Source organism: Musca autumnalis, unplaced genomic scaffold (genome assembly GCF_047663935.1).
Source record: "Musca autumnalis isolate F117 unplaced genomic scaffold, ASM4766393v1 scaffold_3, whole genome shotgun sequence".
NCBI classification, from domain to species: Eukaryota; Metazoa; Arthropoda; class Insecta; order Diptera; family Muscidae; genus Musca; species Musca autumnalis.
In genome coordinates this window covers 6164562-6186031 of record NW_027411866.1, presented here as the reverse complement: position 1 = coordinate 6186031, position 21470 = coordinate 6164562, and the positions used below count along the sequence as shown (strand labels likewise).

General features: G+C 38.2%; 1 protein-coding gene across 1 annotated transcript in view; it reads right to left on the bottom strand.

The window, feature by feature from the left end:
- The window catches only part of LOC141398662 (uncharacterized), a 156299-nt gene that overhangs the window by 38378 nt on the left and 96451 nt on the right, over window positions 1–21470 (bottom strand). The window contains 2 exon segments of the mRNA XM_073976184.1: window positions 7146–7240; window positions 13339–13516. Coding sequence (XP_073832285.1) covers window positions 7146–7240; window positions 13339–13516 — 273 coding nt within the window.

Here is a 21470-nt window from a genome sequence, read left to right as displayed (position 1 = left end):
ATATAGGACAGGCTTATAACTTGCAATCATTCATTCATTCCCCCTTATCCTTTACACAGAAGGAAGTAGGGAAAGAAAAGAGAGTAGCTCTACTTTGTTAAATAAACATAAGATTTTCTCTTTCTTTGGAATAGTTTTTCTTTTCATTTTCTTCTTCTTCGTTGCTTTCATCCTGTCAGTGTGTCTTAAGTTGTCAGAAATGCTGAATGGTTGACTCTGTGACTAAATGACTGACTGCCAGTCGGCCGGCCGGCTTGAAAGGCTGGCAATGTATTTATGATGTCATAAAACAAAAAATTAAACTTCCTAGTTGCACTTTTCATTTTTTGTGATTACAGCTTATGTAGCTTCTTGTTGTTTTCTTTGAGTTTTCCCTGTGTATGTGTGTGAGTGTGAACGTGTGTATGCGATTTTAATATTTACATTTATTGCATATTTCGTGTTACTACTGGTCGTTGGCACAAATTTTTCCAGAGTTTTTTTTAATCCTCTCTTCAAAGTTTTTTTCCAGGACTTTTGCTTTTTCTTGGTTTTTTTATTTCTTCACTACAAACACACACACACTATGCTACACACATGCATGTATGTAGGTCCAGATTAAGAATATGGCCCAGAAGGCTGCTGCCGTTGCCTGATTTCGTAAGGCATTTGTAAGAGTTGCAATGCCGTTTTATGTTTCGCTATGTGGCTATATACATATGTACAGGTGTGTGTGTGTTTGTGTTACTTCAGGACTTTATGGAGCATTCATTTTCATTGAGTTTAACACACACTATACCGGCATCATTTTGTGGGATATTTTGTTTCCTTTTTTCTTCCATATTTTTTGTCCAAAGTTTCGAATTCCACCTTTATGACCATCCCTGGCCCAATACCCGCCCTTTTTCTCAGCTTAGTAAAAATTGCCATGTCTTGTTTATGCACGAATTCGAACAGTGAATAGTCAGACACCTCCTCGCCTTGTGTTCGCTTAAGAATGGCAAAGCGTCAACATGAAAATTGAAAGCTAAAAGCAAAATATGTGCCACACATAAAGACTGTGAAAGGGGTACAACAACAACAACAGCAAATGAAAGAAAGGCTCCTCCATACCAAAGGGTCCTGTTACATTGAAACATATGTAGTTAGGTATGTGTGCATGTATGAACATCGTTATGAAAAGACATAGGATATAGATTTTTGTTTTCACCATCTCCTCCTTCTACTCCCCATTCTATTATGTGTTACATTTTCGTTGTTTACTGTGAGCATATGTGTAGGTGATGTAAATTTGTGTATGTGTGTAAAGTTGTTTGCCTTGCATATGCCTTGAATCGCGCTAGTACCATAAATCCTCCATTTTGGCATTGTGCATGTAAAAAAGTTCGCCTCACACAAATATGAATGAATGTAAATGTAAGAAGCGAATGATTTACACCTTCGAACAGTAAGGAGGAAAAGTCTGGAGATAAGATTGTCGAAAAAGAGCTTTATTGGCATTACCCAACATCCATCAGATCAAAAGAACAATCATGTTTACCATGTTCTATATAGAAAAATGGTACCTATCAATTCATTCACCTGATCTGCCAATAATACAAGAGGAGATCTCAGGCCTGAATACCGACGCAGCCGTTGCAGAGCATATACATATATCAGTCACGGACACCACGCAAATGAACTATGGTACTGAACTAATTCAATCGCCTCACGTACACAATCGGTTGTTGTTGTAATGTTTGTAAGTCAATTTTTCTGCTTACTCTGGCTCTGGGTCTATCTCCAGTTCTAGGAATGTGACTGCTTCGATGAGTTGTAGCCACAAAGCTACTGGAGTTAATTGAGTATGTTTGCCGGGCAGTAGAAAAGGTGCCGTGTCTAGCGTGGGCCTGTGCCTCATGCTGGGCAAATGTTTTGCATGGCGTCATCAATCCTTGCTATGTAAGAATTAAGCCAGCTGCACTGTCCCGAGTTCAGTCAAAACTACTCTGGTTCGTAGTGGCAGATAGCGCCACTCAGCTGCGATAGATATGGGATGCTCTCCGAAGACAGCATTCTATAGGATATCTCATATATCGTTGGACCTCTCTCCCTCCAGATCATTATGATCAGGGATGCCAACTGTTCCCAAGTAAAAATCGCTACAGCCACATACGCACCATAGGTCTTTAGCGATTTTTACCCTAAAACAGTTGACATTCCTGCTTAAACAGTGTTTTTTGTTCGTCAAACATCGCCACAGATAGCGGGAAACCACCAACTTGACATTTCCGATTATGATCCCCTTTGACATGCCAGGGAGGAGGACTTTCAACCACTGTACGATAATGCTGATGACTCTGACGGTAACATCTGAGAAAGTCCTGCAACGAGGGCATGGCATTGTGTTGCTGTACTGAAAAAATCTTCGTCTCCTCATGCAGATGGTCCACTGAAGACATAACGAGGCACCCTATTTGCAGTTCTCAGTGCGGCATGTTGACAGGTTTGAATATTTTTCCATTGAGTTCAACTTATATTCAAGATTTCTTTGTCTGCACCCAATGTTAAGGACTTGAGGACCCTACTTCTACATTTCAGCTTGTCGCAGATATCTGTGATATGCGCAGATGACGTGAACATGCTGTTGAATGTGATCCCTAGAATCTTGGCATAATTAGTTGTTGTTGTTGTAGCAATATTTAAACCTACGTAGAAGCATAAGTTTAATGCTGGGTTGGCAGCCGATGGCCGAAACACTATGGTTCCGGGTCCAACCGGTACGAAAGAACCCGCTGCCGTGGGATTGGGGGTAATTAGTAGTCGGACAGAGTGGCGATAGGCTTAAAATAATAATAATAGTTCCCCAAACATCCCACAGGGGACAAGGGAGACTTCTCTCATATCAATGAGTACACCCCAATTCTTATTAGGGCAATGATATGGGACCTACAGTTTATCGCCGAGTCCGAACGGCATGTCTGAACACACCACTTGTAGAGAAGTTTTACATGGCTGAAATACTCAGGAAATGTCGCCAACAATGCTGAGGGGTATTTTGCCACCGTTGAAATTTTTGATGTTGCCTGGCCGGGGAATAAAACCCACGACTTTCGTGCAAGGCTAGTGCGCATACCATTGCACCACGGTCACGGTGGCGGTAGACTTAGAGGCGGAGGGCATATACAATAAAAGTCTTCATTAGGGATCTCTTATGGAATAGCATATAGGAATGGAACAGAAGATAGGGGTCTTAGGTAGAATACCAAAGGGTCTCTATAGAATAGACGAACTCTATAGGGGTCTTTTGTAGAATAGAAGACCTCCATTGGGGGGTCTTCTGGAGAAATAAATACCTCTGTAGGGGTTTTTTTAGAATTGAAGTCTTCTTTAGGGGACTTCTATTGGATACAAAATCTCTCTCAAAACATTTTAGAATAGAAGTCATTTTCAAAAGTCTTATGTAGAATAGGTGACCCCTATAGGGGTCTTCTTTAGAACTAAATACCACTTTAAGGGTCTTTTATAGAATTGAAGTCTTCTTTAGGGGATTTCTATAGAATAAACAAAGCCTCTTGAAGAGTCTCTTATAGAATAGAAGACCTCTATAGAGGGTCTTCTGTAGAACAAAATACAACTTTACTCGTCTTTTATAGAATAGAAGTCTTGTATAGGGGACTTCTAAGAATACAAAACCCCTTTAAGAGTCTCTGTTAGAACAGAAGTCTTCTTCAAGGGTCTTCTGTAGAATAGGAGACCTCTATAGGATCCTTCTGCAGAACAAAATACCTTTCTATGGGTCTTTCGCAGAATATAAGTTTTCTTTGGTCGTCTTCTATAGAACACAAAACCTTTTATAGAATAGAAGTCTTGTATAGGGGACGTCTATAGAATACAAAACCCCTTTAGGAGTCTCTTTTAGAACAGAAGTCTTCTTCAAGGGTCTTCGGTAGAATAGGAGACCTCTATAGGATACTTCTGCAGAACAATATACCTTTCTATGGATCTTTCGCAGTGGTCTTCTATAGAATACAAAACCTCTTTAAAGGACCCTTATGGAATAGAAGACCTCGATAGTGGTCTTCTGTGGAATATGAGACCTCTATAGTGGTCTTCTGTAGAACAAAAATATCTTTTTAGGGGTCGCTTCTACAGTAAAAGTCTTCTTTAGGGGTTTTCTATAGAATACAAAACCTTTTGAAGGGCCTCTTATAGAATAGAGGTATCTATAGGGATCTTCTGTAGATTAGAAGACCTCTATAGGGGGCCTTCAATAGATTAAAATACCACTTTAGGATTATTTTATAGAATTTAAAACCTCTTTAAGAGTCCCTTTTAGAATTGAATTCTTCTTCAAGGGTCTTCTGTAGGACAAAACACCTCTTTAGGTGCCTTATATATTAAAAAGATCTCTCTCTCTCTCTTTTTAGGGGACTTTGTAGACCATAGTGCCTCTCCAGGTGCCTTCTATATAATAGAGGAACTCTTTGGAGGTCTTTGTAGAATAAAATATTTATTCGATACCTAGGAACACTTCTTTGGGTGTCTTCTATAGAGAAGTTTCCTCCTCGTGCGGAAAAATGTGGTAAGATCGATGAAATAAGAGTTCAGCCTTTCACAAACGGCAATCATCGGCATATGTAATGATCTCATGCCATCTTAAAGGGCGTGGAATACAGGAAAGCCAGATGTAAAACAGTTTCAGAGATATAAACCTACCTTGGGGAACTTCCTGTTTCACTTTGCGAGGCTTCGACTTCTTGTTTTTGTATTTCACGTACAAGTGGCGTCCACACATATAATTTGTTATTCAACGTTTCAAACTTGGCCGGAAGATAGCCTGCTCGATGTTCCCAAACAGCGTGGTGTGCTTGGCAGTATCAAATAAGTCGAGCGCCACCAACGCTGTCCTATCGAACGTTTTATTCTGGTTGAGTCCTCGGCTAATATGTGTGGACAGGGCGTACAGGACTGTTGTAGTGCTGTGCTGCTTATGGAAACCATGCTGATGATCGCTAACTGGAGCCACAAGAGTATTTGCAAAAGCAAAATCGGTTTGTACGATTAATTTTTGCTGGCATTCTTACCTTGTTTTACCAAACTTCGGACACAATGTGGGTGGCTTGCGACAGGTTGAGAACTTTGGTAAGATGCTCATCTATTGTAAATTAAGGTGGTTCCTCTCTTCGCCCTGTTACATCCGCGGTGTTTGACAAATTGTCGCTTAAAATAACCAGGGTTCGAAAGTTACCTCACCGTTGCCCACAATTAACTAATTCCGGATCCACTAAGCCACTTGTTCCGCTTATTGATTACCGACCAACCAGTTAACTTCCAGTGTCAGCTCCCTATCAAACTTCCGAAAATATCATACATATGTTATTATGTTATGCATCCCAGCAAGCATTTTTTATCGCCCATTACCCGAAGCAGTCACTCCCAGGCGATAGAAATACACATCCGCGATCTCGCATTCTAATTGAAGTAGGCACACCGTTCGGGAAGAAATGAACCACGTCCACGACACTACTTGTGAATGCCGCTTTCGAGACTTCCTAGAAGTACTTTTAGCGATAAAATTGGTTGTGACGAAAAAAAAACATTTTTTTTCGTTTTTCATTTTATCTGTTGTTATTCGTTTAATTTTTATTTTTTACTATTCTAATTAATGTTCCAAATTACATACGTTTTTAAAGAACTATCCTTAGATGAAATTGCCATCTTCATTAATTTTTGTACTTCTAAAAATGTTATGTTGCCTGGCCTGGGAATCAAACCCCTGACCTTAAGTATGCAAAGCGAACATGCTTACCACTGCACCACCGTACCTTATAAACACCAGATAGGCTAAAGTCTTATATTAGTTTAAGGTTGTACACGCCTCAAATGAACGTAAACAATCGAAGTGTCTGCATTGACCAGATAAAGTGTCTGCCCATGCGATAGTCGTAAGTAGTAGCATTGTTAGTGTAAAAAAGCAATAATAGAATTTCGATCTCCTTTTCTGACACTAGGTAGTTATTCAAGAAGTTCAAAAAGGGACAGCAATGCAATTGTTATTGTAAAATGATAAAGGATCGCTATTTTCTAGAATAGAAGTTCAGAATGCGATTACTTCTGATAGAGGAAGTGACTCACTCACTCCCAATTGCTGGCTGGGATGTCTGCCTTCCTTTCAGAAGGTCTACGGTTGAATCACTGAACGAAACATCAATATTTTCGTCGGTGACAAATCCCTCAGTGTAATGTTGGCTTACATTTCCTGAGTATTTCAGCCATGAAAAACTTCTCTAAAAGTGGTGTCGTAAGACACGCCTTTCGGGATCGGCGATGGAAAGTAGTTCCCATATAATTGAGCCGATATGAAGCGGCGTGCACTCATGAGAGAAGTTTCCATTGTCCCTTCGGGGGATGTTGTGGGAACATATATTTGATAGTAATTTAATTGTTGTCTACCACCTAAACAGGTTTTGTAGGTTATCTGCCGTGACTTATTTATATCGCAAAGCTTTTCGACGGCATCTATCAAATTATCGATAGTTTAGCAACTCTAGGTAAACACTACCTTATGTTCGAATTTTAAACTTCTCATGGGGATTTTTTTCTAAAACAAAAACTTGTTCAACTTCTTATTTTGGTTCCCCAGATAATCGTTATGACCATGTGCTACGAACTTCTGTACTCCACTGTAAACAAACAGTTGTCGTTTTATTTTTAGTAATCACCATAATAACCAAACATCCTTTTCTACTAAAGTTTAGAATTCATTATAGGAGAAACTTCTTTTCCTTTTCCTTCTTTTTCTTCATCTTCAGCAGCAGCAGCATCATCATCATCATTGTCGGTATCCAAATAGAGGAAGAAGAAACTCATATAACCCAGAAAATTTTTGCGGAAATAGTAAACTTAGGATGTTTATCTATGTAAAGAAAAGTGAGTGTTAATACACACATCCTGCTGTTTATCCTCATAGACTAAACGAGAGGGAGGCTTCATTTGTTTGTCACTTTTTTTGTTTTGCCATAAATATTGCATTAGTTAGCAAGTCTACCGTTTAATGATTATGAAAGGGAAATAAGTAGCGTATAGAGAGTTGAAATGAATAGTTTTCGGTTATCCATAGCCATCATATGTATATGAAGATTTCCATGGTAAACTCACACCATTTTTTTTTATATTTAACTTACCTGTCGTTTCAAACTTAATACAAGTCCTTCCACTTGCTTGCCGGAACTGAATGCTTGTAGCAAACCGTTGTGAAAATCATCATTACCATAGAGACCTGTAATGAAAGGAGAGAGAGAGACAGGGAAGAATTAACAAAAAATGGAAATAAAATAATCACTGGGACATGTTATGATGGAAGGAACAGAATCGAACAAAACACACCCACACCCTCAGATCTTTGCATTAAATCCAGCATATTCATAAAGCAAGCAAGCCAGCCATGCCTGGCACATTCAATAACTACAAAGTACTGCGCTGTCATAATACCGCCATGGCAATATCAATTGACCCCATTATTAATTGAATTCGTTTGGGGAAAAAGTCAATGATCTTAAAAATTCTGTAGCGAATGCAATCAATATTTAAATTGGAAATTATGCTCACAATTCAGCTGATGCTGCAACCAGTCAGCCTAGCCACCAGCCATTCAGCTCTTGGGCCATGGGTGCAACCAAATAAGCGACCAATTGCCACTTTTCTGACTTTACTGGTTATCTCTACCTCTGTTCTTTTTTTCCATTATGTTTTGTTTTCGAATAATTGGTTAGGTTATGGTTGACCATAGCACAGCGAATATGTGGTGGGTGTTCTTTTTCGGCATTGCCGCCATTGCATCTGGCAAAGAAAAAAACGGAAATCATAATCAAAGCGGGCATTTAAAAAAATGCCAACAACAAAAATTCGACAACTTCCTGCATCAGCATTAAGAAGTGAAAGCCGAATGAAAATATTGTTGTTTCATCCACAAAATATGTTCGAAATCCTAGGTACATATTTTGATTTATGGATTTTAGCAGATAACATCAATTCCCAACAAGAAGACAGAGAGCGGGCGAAAAAAAAAATATGGCAGCTCTACTATTTCTAACCCGTTAGTTATGCATTGCTGGTTGTGAAGTTGAGCTCTTAACTAAGTGGATTAAAATGTTAAAGAGCAGAGCAAGAGCTTTACTAGGAAGTATTTATGTTTTAATTTAAAAAAAATTAAGTTTGGAGGCTAATTATTGAATACTTAATGCAATGGGACATTTTGAAATATAACGCCATCTCTACTTCGAAATAAAAATAAATTGATAAAGAGATAAACCAATTGATAAGTATACTTTTAGGCGGAATATATAAATGAAAAGTTCCGAGTTACGGACCGGAGGGTGTTTGTCAGTTTCAAGTTAAAATTAATAAGAAATATAATGCCATCTCTACTTCAAAATAAAAATAAATTTATGAGCATACTTTTAGGCGGAATATTGAAATAATAAGTACCCAGTACCGGCGAAGACCAGAAATCTGTTTTAGAATACAAAACCTTCTTATCTTATAGAATAAATGACCTTTATAGCGGTCTTCTGTAAAATAGAAGACTTCTATAGGGGTCTTCTGTAGAATAAAATACCACTTTGGGGGTCTTTTATAGAAGTCTTCAACAAATGCAAAAACAAAACCTCCTTAAGGGCCTCTTATGGAATAGAAGACCTCAATAGGGGTCATCAACATCAACATAATAGCGGTCCTTTATAGAATAGAAGTCTTAATTAGGGGTCTTTTGTGGAATGCAAAACCTCTTTGAAGGTCTCTTATTGAACAAAAGACCTCTAAAAGGGTCTTATTTAGAACAAAAGACCTTTTTAAAGGCCTCTTCAAGGTCCTATTATGGAAAAGAAGCCCTCTATAGGGGTCTTTTGTAGAATATAAGACCTCAACTACCGTTTTATGGGTCTTTTATAGAATATAAGTCTTTATTAGGGGTGTTCTTTAGAATACGAAACCCCTTAAAGAGGTTTTTTATGGAATAGAAGGCCTCTATATGGGTCTTCTGTATGGTCTTATGTAGAACAAGATACCTTTTTTAAACACCTTTTATAGAACAGAAGCCTTCATGTAGAATACAAAACCTCTTTAAGGGTTTATTATGGAATAGAATCCCTCTATAGGGGTCTTCTGTACTATATAAGCCCTCAAACGACCATTTTATGGGTCCTTTATACAATAGAAGCCTTTATTAGGGGCCATCTTTAGCATACGAAACTCGTGTAGAATATATGTCCCCAAACGACCGTTTTATGGGTCTTTTATAGAATAGAAGTCTTTATTAGCGGTCTTCTTTAGAATACGAAACCTCTTACAGAGGTTTTCTTATGGAATAGAAAACCTCTATATGGGTCTTCCGTAGAATAAAAGACCTCTATATGGGTCTTCCGTAGAATAGAAGACCTCTATCTCCCACAGATGTGAGTGCCTTTGCATCTGTGGTCGAAGGGAACTGTTACAAGTACACAATCTAAAGGAAAAGGGTGGAGGATAGTGGTAACTTTAGGAAGAGACTAAACTTGACCCAACCATCAGAGACTGGGAGCAACAATGACTCCAAATAGGATAACAGCAGAAAAATAAACACCACAGTTGCCGAAAATCAGAAAAGAGGATGTCCACAATATGGTAAATGGGTGCAGTGGTCAGGGGCTCAACGACGGAAGGTTAAGTAAAATCAGGAGCAACTAAATAAAAATAGCGGTATGATCCAAAAAAGATCAATAAAAGACAAATAAATGATGAGGACACTGTCCAGAGTATCCTCTGACACGTCCTTTCAAGAAGAAAAAGACCTTCGCATTTTAAAATGGCTCGAGTAAATCTCGTCAAGACCCAAGCAGAGGTGATTGTCCAGAGAACCCTGTGGCAGAGGGCGACAAAGTGAGCTCGGACACGAAGGAGGTAAGCTCGATCTTATGAATTTACTGGAGACTCCGAAAGGAAATCCCGGATCTTCCAAAAGAGAAAGATGGCCGTGGGAAAGGAACGGAGCCGCCATCTACTTAAGGTAGCAAACAAATATTACAGCTGTGTTATGATGTGATCGACTCCAGTAGAGGGTCTGCTAGGCTTCACAAATATCCTTAGAAAGCCATTAAGAAGATTGTAAACAACAAATTTGTGGTGTGGACCAATAAAAATAATAATCAGTGAGCTTAACGTGGACCTTCTAATGTACCAATTGAATCCTCACGATGCATGAAACGAAAACCAAACAAAAGAGGATGTCCACAAGATGGTAAAAGGGTGCCGTGGTCAGGGGCTCAACGACGAAAGGTTAAGAAAAATCAGGCGCAACTAAATAAAAATTGCGGATGATCCAAAGGAGATCAATAATAATCCTTACACTTCTTAAGAAGCGGCGATGAGGAGACTGTCCGGAGTATCTCCTCCTATGACACGTCCTTTCAAGAAGAAAAAGAGCTTCGCATTTTGAAATGACTCGAGAAAAATACCCAAACAGAGGAGACTGTCCAGAGTACCCTTTGGCGGAGGGCGACAAAGTGAGCTCGGACACGAAGGAAGTAAGCTCGATCTTATGAATTTATTGGAGACCCCGAAAGGAAATCCTGGATCTTCCAGAAGAGAAAAATTCCCGTGGGAAAGGAACGGAGCCGCCATCTACTTACCCCAAGGTAGCAAAAAAAAAATATTACAGCTGTTTTATAATGTGATCGACTCCAATAGAGGGTCTGCTAGGCTTCACAAAGATCCTTAGGATGCCATTAAGAAGATGGTAAACAACAAATTTTTGGTGGGGACCAATAAAAATAATAATCAATGAGCTTAATGTGGCCCTTCTAATGTACCAATTGAATCCTCACGATGCTTGAAGCCTCACGCAAACTCTGCAGTTTTCATGGAGGTAGTCAGCAACATAGCAACTTCTTGGGAAGATTAAAAATTGCAGCTTTCCAACACGCAAACTCTGCAGCTCTCGGGAAGGTAGTCAGCAAATCCTTGGCAAGATAGAAAATTGAAGCTGGTGAGGTAGGATTAAATCTCTCACCTGACCAAAGCGGCGGTAAACGTCGGCAAGCTCGAGACGGAACGCATGCTCGAGGTCTTTGGAAAACTAAATGAGACTTTGGAAATTAATAAATTTGAATGCCTTCCACATGGGGGAGAAAGAGGATGGTGCTCTCCTTGTGGCGGAATTTGATGATACTCGCTGGCTAAAGACAAAGAGCATGGCGCAATATGTCTTAAACGCAGCCCACTTCTTAAATGGAAGGCCGAGGATCGGTGAGGAAGACGATGGAAAAGAACAGCCAGGAGACTAAACCTCCGAGCAACACACAAGAAAGAGACAAGTCAATATGCGAGACCCAAGAAACCCGCTTGTTCGAGAACCCATGATAGTAACTCCAGCAGCAAACCTGAATATAAACAGAATGCCGCAACTGTTCTCCTAGGAGCTTCTTGATAAAAATGTTATCACGGAGAGTTTAACAGCATAGGCAGGTGTAAGCAAGGAATATAACCCACGACCCAAAAAGAAACTAAGGGACGTTGGGAGAGTCATTACTATGCCTCAAAGTATTTCCGAAAAACCATCCAAAGACAAATTAGAAACAATACCGCTTCCCATGGGGAAAGAAAGGGAAAATAAATTTCTTTAAAGTGAGTAAAGCCACAGTTATGATGTAGTAACAACACTTTGACTTTCCGTTGCTAGTGGCTTTCGGCAATACCCTAATAAAAAGGCTAATAATGTACATGAATGACGGATGTTCTTCTTACTCTAGCCACAAACATCGAAAATGCTGTTCATATATCCTAGACACCTGACGTTGATTGTTGGTTAGAAACTATGTTCATAAACATGCAGTATGCGGTGTACTTATTTGATAACGATAAAGGTGACATCTGATGGAAATTAAATTTAATATTTAAATGGGGTTTTGCCTGCTCCTTCATTCAATACCTACTCAAAATCAACATAACATTGTTCTTCAGTGATGGCTGTTCATATTATCCTACACACGAATGTCGATAATGCTGCTCATAATCCTAGACACCAACCTTTGTTTGTGATTTTGCCGCTATGTTCATAAACAGACAACAGGTAGTGGATATACTTCAGCGACAATTAACGGATAGAGTTATTACTATTTTAATGGGTTTTTGCTTGCTGCTTCAGACACTACCTACTTAAAATCGATTAGAATTTCTGAGAAATGACATGTTTTTGAAAATCAGAATTATTTCTCAAAATTCATTGAAAAAGGGGCCTTAAAGTCCTTCCGAACAGCATAGCTATTTTCTTCAATCGAATGGTAGATATGTATGAAACAAACCAGCCTAAAACAGGTCATATCTTTTTCCTATGAATGTTCAGTTCATCTTGTTCGCGCTCTCATTTTATTTTACTGGCAGCATTATTACAAAACAAAAATGAAAAAATTAATACAAATTGAAATGAAGCGAAAAGATGAAGAATAAAACTAAAAAAAACTTGAAATTGAATTATTTTGGCCATATAACTGCGATTGTTGAACCGAACTAAAGGCAAGAAACCCAAGCACAACCAAACAAACATCACTTCACCACGACTAGTGATGGTAGACAGCCAGGCTGTCTGTTAAACTGCCAACAAGAAGCTCCTTAGAATTGTATTTTTTTCTTTTACGATTTATGTTCGGAGAGAGAAATGGGAAAGGAATTTTTGGTGACCAGATTTGCCTAACTAAACGTTTGGCATTTGCTTTTTTTACTTACTTACATTGCTTGCTTTAGAGCCAGCAAGAAATGAAATGCCAAACAGCCCTTAATCCTTAAAAATAATTGTATTTTACAAATAATAAAATTACCCCAAATAGGAAAGAAAGACAAAAGGGAAAAAACAAATCCCAAAAATAACTTAAAGATAACTGATAAAGAGGAACAAGGGAACAAAAAATACAACCAAGACAATGGATGTCTTTCTATATGCCGCAGGTTATAATAAGTCTTGTGACAAACAGGAAGGATAACATTGGCAGCAAAAAATATATTCTTTTTTCATTGTTCAATGCATGTCATCGACTTTTATGAACTCTTGAACTTTGAGGTACACAAAGCGAGACAGACACACACATTGTAGGATGAGCAAATACGGACAATTTATCTAATTAGTGTTGTAAAACAAACTTCAATAGACAAGGAAAAGAGATGGAAAGAGAGAAGGTAAAATAATAGCCATGGATAAGGTTTTACAAAAGGGCATAGTTTTTTCTACAACTTCTACGCTCACTTTAGTTGTCAAGAACAACAATAACTGCAGATAAAAAATGTACTTCCTTTATCCTTATTTATTGTTTTGCAAATATAAAAAAACAGAAACAGAATAAGGCTACTTACCTAAACCTATTGAAGCGCATGTCATTAATGTAATTATCACCAGTGTACAACTTTGACAGCGTTGAGCACTGGGTTTTCGTGGTTTGCGATCACAGCAACGTGTCAGCAGATATAGTAGTAAACCAAAAAGTGATAATATCAGCAGGCCGGCGGGTATTGAAGCTAATATGCCCAGACTCTGTAAAGAAAAAACAAGAAAAATTGAAAAATTTATTAACATGTTGAATACTTATTTTCTTAGTCTGCTTAATCTGAAGTAAGTAGAAATTAGATACTCGAACATAAATTGAACAGGGTAATAATTCTTTTGAATTTTGAATTGTTATGTAAAAAAAATGAGTTATTAACAAAAACACTTTCGTTGGGATTCCTAGATGGGAGTATTTCCTTGCGACTAGTCTTCCTCACCACCTAGTGAAAGTTCCTTCCATTGAGGGTAGATTCTGACAATATGCTAGTATAACAAGCTTATAACTTAGACAGACGGCAGCGTTAATTTGCATTAACTGCCTTGATTCAAATTAATGTGTGCATTATCTACATTCTTAATTCACAAAATCGAACTGAATTTAAACTGCATTTACTAATTTTAATATGGCAATACTGTAGCCACATTCTATTGATTTGCACTGAGTAACAAGGAAAGGATAATGCAGTGCAAAAAGATAAAGCAGTGTAAACAAAAATTTGCATTGCAAACAACAACAAAATACATGTTAACCGACAATCAGCTGATTCATAAATGCAGAAACTGTCGTCTGTCAGGGTAAAATTAAATGCAGATCTTAATGCAAATTAACTCTGCCGTTTGGCTAGGGTACTATATCGCATACCTACGATGACTGTTCTTATTATCCTAGACACGAACGTCGATAATGCTGTTCCTTAATCCTAGACACCGGTCGTTGATTGTTAGTTGGTAAATATGTGAATTAACATACAGTATGCGGTGGATGTACAGGATAACGATTGCGGTTACATCTGACGGAAATGGTCTTTACTATTTTAATGGTTTTTACTATTTTAATGTCGTCTGTCAGGGTAAAATTAAATGCAGATCTTAATGCAAATTAATTCTACCGTCTGTCTAGGGTACTATATCGTAATCTATGATGACTGTTCTCATTATCCTAGACACGATCGTCGATAATGCTGTTCCTTAATCCTAGACACCGGCAGTCGATTGTTATTTGGTAACTATGTTAATTAACATACAGTATGCGGTGGATGTATAGGATAACGATTGTGGTTACATCTGACGGAAATGGTCTTTACTATTTTAATGGTTTTTTTGCCTGCTTCTTCAATCCTTATCTACACAAAATCATTTGGAATTTTTCGGAAATCGTATTTGGTTGAAGTTCTTAAAATCCAAAAAGGGAGATGAAAAACCGAGACTCATCTTCTGTTACTTGGTATCCTCAATGGACCTTTCACAAAAATTCTATATCCTGATGTTTCCCCTTGTTCTTAATGACCAACTAGCAGGTAAGTCAGTCAATGTTCGTGTATGAAGATTATCTATTAGTTATCTATCAAGATCCTATAGGTGTCGTCTATGAATACTAAATTTCCCTCGACTTCATACCAGTTGTTAAAATGCCTCCCTTCAGCTCATTTATAGGGGGTAGGAGATGCCTTCCGCTCTTTTGTAAAGAGCATTTTTTTGTTGTTTATCAGGACTCAATTTTACTGAGCTATGAAATTTTCCTGTCGTGCAAGTTCAAACATAATAGTTCCCTATTGTTAGTCTAGTTTATCTAACTTCTAGTAGCCTATCGACCTTTAAATATCCTTGGCTCTCCCTTGGATATTGTTTTTATTTTTGTTCACCAAAAAAGAATGGCGGGAGGCTACAAGGTTTCCTTTAGCGCTTTACAAGTTTTGATATGAGTCACTGGATGATTCTCAATGTCCAGTCTAAAAGGTTGAAGAACTTTGTCTGAATGTTCTCAATTTTTATGAGGATACGAGATACGATGGTCTTTTTGAAAATTCATCCTAAAATGTTAGAAAAATTTAAAAATATCTTTGATAATATACTAACGCCACCTATACTTGACAGATTTGGTCAATTTTTGAATAAGCTATAATATTTGTAGCATATCATTAGGCGACTTTTTTAAAATTCATTAGATAAGTGTAAAATTGGTACGAAATTATGCGCCAATGTTACTGAATGTACTTTTTACAACAAATTACATATAGCAGGGTCCCGCTATACGGGCTATTTGTTGAACGCCACTATATCCACTTTTTTCAAAATCAACCTCTGAAAAGTTCAAAGAACCTTCAACAAAGACCTTCAACTTCCTTTCTAAAATATTATTTTCTTTTAATTAAAAATGTCACAAATCATTACTTCCGCTAACTGGTTGCATAGTTTACGTTCGTGATTTCCCATAATTATGTGGAATTCATCATTATGTTGACGTCGTGTTGTCGTTGCGTCGTCTAGCATTGCCCACATAATTGGCAAACTGTAAACATGCTCGCCGATATGACCAACTCTTAAAGCATGAACGTGTAGGCAACAACAAACAGCAGTAATATCACCATCCTACATGCATATGCGGCGGACATTTAATTTGAAAATTACCCGCATTTAAAGTGATTTGGAAAATAGAGAAAGATTAAAGGGAGGTATTGTTGGAGTACAATAGCAATTGTCAAACAAACATACTTGTGTCTAGATGTGATAAATAGCGATTTGTAGTTGTATATGTAAGCCTGAGCATTGTTGAAAAATTCCAAAATTTTGAGCGGAAATGAGGGGAAGAAATAGAAAACATAATAAGGGGTTCAATTTGATGATTCAGTCGTATATATAACATACAATTAGAGGTTCCTTTAGAGCAGCGATAAGAAAGTTTCAATTTCCACATACACACAATTCAACTAATTGACTCAACCATGCATTCACAAAATAACAACTCCCTAAAGTATGCAATCGAGTATTTGAGGTGAATTTAATTATGGGATTTGTAATTAAGTGGCGCCCAAGTGGACCCATAAAAATATGTGCTAAGAATGCACTTATTAATTGATTTTATAGTTCAGGGCCACACACACCAAGCAATGCGAGTTGCCTAGAATTTTTATAATTCGTACTCTGATAATTCAAGAGCACCAAATAAGTCGATACATAATTAGGCTACCTTAAAACACTTTAATTTCCATTTTGGCATCGTCAATTGATACAAAAGTTCGTTCCATTGCGAAAAATCGGTATATCGTTGGAAAGGATATGAAGTTAAATTTGTGGAAATAGAATTGAGATTTTTTGTAAAATGGCGCCCGAGGTGGGCCAATTTTTATTTTTTTAAGAAAAAAAAATACCTTTTTATGGTAATTACGGTTGACGTAGGGGATGGAAGATACCAAGGAACGGTCTTGACCGGTTTTAACATGGCAAAGCCCAGGATTTATCTTCGCCCCTCTTTCATCTCAAGTGGACACTGACCTCCCCGTGGTGTCACTTGGGGAACTGCCTTTAACACCCGTTAAAGTTAGTGAGCTAACATGTGCCGCGCGTTCACCCATAAGAACTTTAAAAATTTGGGTTTGGGCGTCGGGTTTGTAACAGTGCCCTAGAAAAAACAGCCTACTATGAAAAAACGAAAGAAAAGAAAAAACAAACCCCTTTAAAGTTGACGAACCCCGCAAACGTTTTAAGGACCATGATCTGCACCGGGAATGTTCGCACTCTCTATAGAGAAGGTGCAATCTTCGCATTGGCAGACGTACTTGAAAAGTACAAGGCCGATATTACTGCCATACAGGAAATACGATGGATTGGGAAAGGCGTCACCACAACACCTAAAGGTGACGCACTGTATTGTAGCTGCCATGACGTAAAGCATGAGTTTGGTTGCGGATTCGTAGTTAGTCGGAGACTAAAACATCTGGTATCCAACTTCACCCCAGTGAATAAAAGACTTGCTGCAATTCGAATAAAAGCTAAATTCTTCAACATCAGCTTTATTTGCGCTCATGCTCCCACTGAAGAAAAGGACGACGAGACCAAAGATATATTTTACGAGCGCTTAGAAGAAACATATGACCGTTGCCCTGTCCATGACATTAAAATCATTCTAGGCGATTTTAATGCCAAAATTGGAAAGGAGAATATCTTTGGCCCAACAGTCGGGAAATTCAGTCTCCACAGTGAAACATCTGACAATGGTATGAGGCTGATAGAAACAGCAGCTGCAAGAAACATGGTAGTTAGCAGTACCAGATTTAATCATCTTGATATTCATAAGGTCACCTGGCTGTCTCCAGATCAAAGAACAAGTAATCAAATTGATCATGTTGTGATAGATGAAAGACATTCATCGAGCGTGTTGGATGTACGATCGTTCCGAGACGCAAACATTGATTCGGACCACTACCTAGTTGCAGCAAAGGTACGTACCCGTCTAAACTTTGCAAATAAAGCACGAACAGACACAACGCAGAAGTTGGACATCAATAGGCTGCAAACACAACAGATAGCCACATCATATTCCACTCAACTAGCCCAATTGCTTAATGCGAGCACTCCTTGTCCCGATAACATAACAACACAATGGCAAAATATTGCCCACTCCATGAAAACAGCCGCAAAATCTATACTTGGATTCTAGAGATCTCCACAAAGGAATTTATGGTATGACCAGGAGTGTCGTGCTGCTACCGAAGAGAAAAATGCGGCATATATGGCTACTTTACAAACAGTAGCAACGCGTAGCGCACGAGAGAGATATCGGGAGAAAAGGAGAGAAGAGAAACGTCTTTTCCGCAAGAAAAAGAGAGAAATGGAAAAGCGGGAGTGTGAAAAAATCGAGATGTACAGGAGCCAGAACGAAGTCCGAAAATTCTACCAAAGGGTGAAACATCAAACAGATGGCTTTGGTACAGGCACATCCTCCTGTAGAGACCAGCAAGGTAATCTGGTAACAGATACAGATAGCGTGCTCAGGATATGGAAGGAACATTTCTCCAATCTGCTGGTATCCAATAGTAGCGAAGACGATGATACCACAGATCCAATCCCAGAAGATAGTACATAATGTATACCGCCCGGCCAAGATGAGGTAAAAACAGCAATCAACCGGCTGAAGAATAATAAAGCAGCAGGAGCCGATGGCTTACCAGCCGAGCTGTTTAAAACCGGAGGCGACGCGCTGATAAGGTGTATGCATCAGCTAGTTAGCACCATCTGGCAGGAAAAACGCGTACCCGACGATTGGAACATGAGCATCCTGTGTCCCGTCCACAAGAAAGGAGATAAGACTGTATGCTCCTCCCTAGTGCGTATAAGATATTGTCAGGGATATTGTGCGAACGACTAAAGCCAATGGTCAACGAAATAATTGGGCCATACCAATGTGACTTTAGACCTGGCAAGTCCACCATTGACCAGATATTTACCCTGGGGCAAATCCTGGAGAAAACCCATGATATGCAGATCGGCTCCTGCCACCGTTTTGTACATTATAAAGCAGCCTTCGACAGCCCGCTACGTTCAAAGGTATTCCAAGCCATGTCTGAATTTGATATACCCGCAAAGCTCATCCGGCTTTGTAAGACGACTTTAACTGATACTAGGTCCTCAGTTAAAATTGGAAAAAAACCTCTCCGAACAATTCAGTACCAAAAGAGGTTTCAGACAAGGGTACAGCCTTTCGTGTGACCTATTCAACATTTTGCTGGAAAAGGTAATACGAGATGCAAATGTCAAAAGAAATGGCACAATTTACACCAATACCCACATGTTACTTGCTTATGCTGATGACATAGACATCATGGGGCGATCAGTAAAGGAAGTAACTGATACCTTTAGGAAGATCGGAGCAGAATCAGCGAATATGGGTCAGGCGGTAAACGGCGAAAAGACCAAATTGATGGTGTCGACGCGCAAAGCGTCCATAGAGCTCGATCCAACTGTGGAAGTTGGTACCTATAATTTTGAGGTAGTAACCGACTTTGTGTACCTCAGCACCGTCATAAACACAACAAACAAAATCAGTTGTGAAATAAAACGAAGAATTGTATTGGCCAACAGATGCTACTATGGTTTAAGTAAGCAATTTAAAAACAAAGCCACATCTCGTCAAACAAAAATAACACTATACAAACCGCTGATACTACCCGTGCTAATGTATGGCTCCGAAACATGGGCACTTGCGCAAGCAGATAAGGCAGTGCTTGGTGTGTTTGAAAGGAAAATTCTTCGAAAGATTTACGGGCCGATTTGCGTTGACGGTGAATATCGACGTCGTATGAATACGGTGACCAACCGTACTCTATTATAGAGGACAGTACTCTATTTTAGGTGTCCGTACTCTATTTTTTCAGCGTACTCTATTTGTCCTCTATTTTCATCACGTGTACTCTATGTAATCTATTTTTGATTTATTTTACAAATACATGTGAATCTATATATAAAATTGAAATTTGTTTGTCTGTTGGTTTGTTTGTTTGTGCCTTATAGACTCGAAAACCGCTGAACAGATCTTACTGAAATGTTTAGGGTACATTGCTACATGGCCTGGAATGAAAATGGGCTATATAATTTTTTAAAATTTCGCGTTGATCTGGAGATATAGCATCAAAACCGGAGGTACCTCCAAAAAATTTAGATTTTGTATGCAAATATCTGTAGAACTATTACAGATACAATCTCCAAATTTTGTATGTGTGACGGAATTTGACGTAGAAATAAATTTACTACATTATATTCAAATCGGTTCAGATTTGGATATAGCTCCCACATACATATATTTTCGGCCGATTTCTTTATTTTATGTACCAAACATGCTAATTATGCCCATTTTCAATGAAATTTGGAATGTGTGGCGGAATTTGTTTTAGAAATAAATGTGCCAAATTATATCGAGTTTGGTTCAGATTTGGATATAGCTCCCATCTACATATATTTTCGGCCGATTTCCTTATTCTATGCACCAAGCACGCTATATATGTCCAATTTCGCTGAAATTTAGAATGTGTGATGGATATTGGCCTAGAAATATATGTGCCAATTTATTTTGAAATCGGTTCAGATTTGGATATAGCTCCTATATATATTTTCTGCCGATTTCATATATTTCATGCACCAAACACACTATATATGTCCAAATTCGCTGAAAATTGAAATGTGCTACAGAACTTGGTCTAGAAATAAATGTGCCAAATTATATCGAAATCGGTTCAGATTTAGATAGAGCTCCCATATATATTTTCGGCCGATTTTCCGCATTTGATACACCAAACACGCTATATATGTCCAAATTCGCTGAAAATTGGAGTGTGCTACAGAATTTGGTCGAGACATAAATGTGCCGAGTTATATCGAAATCGGTTCAGATTTGGATATAGCTCCAATATATATTTTCTGCCGATTTTCCACATATGATGCACCAAACACGCTACATATGTCCAATTTCACTGAAATTTGGAATGTGTAACGGAATTTGGTCTAGACATAAATGTGCCGAGTTATATCGAAATCGGTTCAGATTTGGATAAAGCTCCTATATATATTTTCTGCCGATTTCATGTATTTGGTGCACCAAACACACTATATATGTCCAAATTCACTGAAAATTGGAATGTGCTACAGAACTTGGTCTAGAAATAAATGTGATTTGGATATAGCTCCCATATATATGTTCGGTCAATTTCCTGTATTCACGCTTTTATGGAGCGTTCGGTGGTGGGAATTTCTTTATTTTTTGGACATGTAGATGTCCACAGCAATGTCAATTCTTGGATTGGAAAGGTAGGCATTTGAGTTATCGGACTTATAAACCTATCAAATGTGATTTTTTATAATTTTATTGTAGTCTTAACATTTTTGAACATAATTCAGTATAAAGTTTTTACTTTATAAATTGGGCAATATTTGTTGGCAATCAACACTCACGGCTTTTATTTATAATTATTAATAGTTTTTTGTAAAAGTTTACCACATCTGACAAAGGATTTGTGTAAATTCTTAGGGTGGTTCTATCCTGGCGAACCATTAAAATGCTAATATTTTGATATTTTTAACAAAGAGAGTAAAACGTACCGTTATAACGCATATGTGAATCATGTTAGGTATTGAAAATATCGGATACTATATACTCTTCATGTCCACAAAA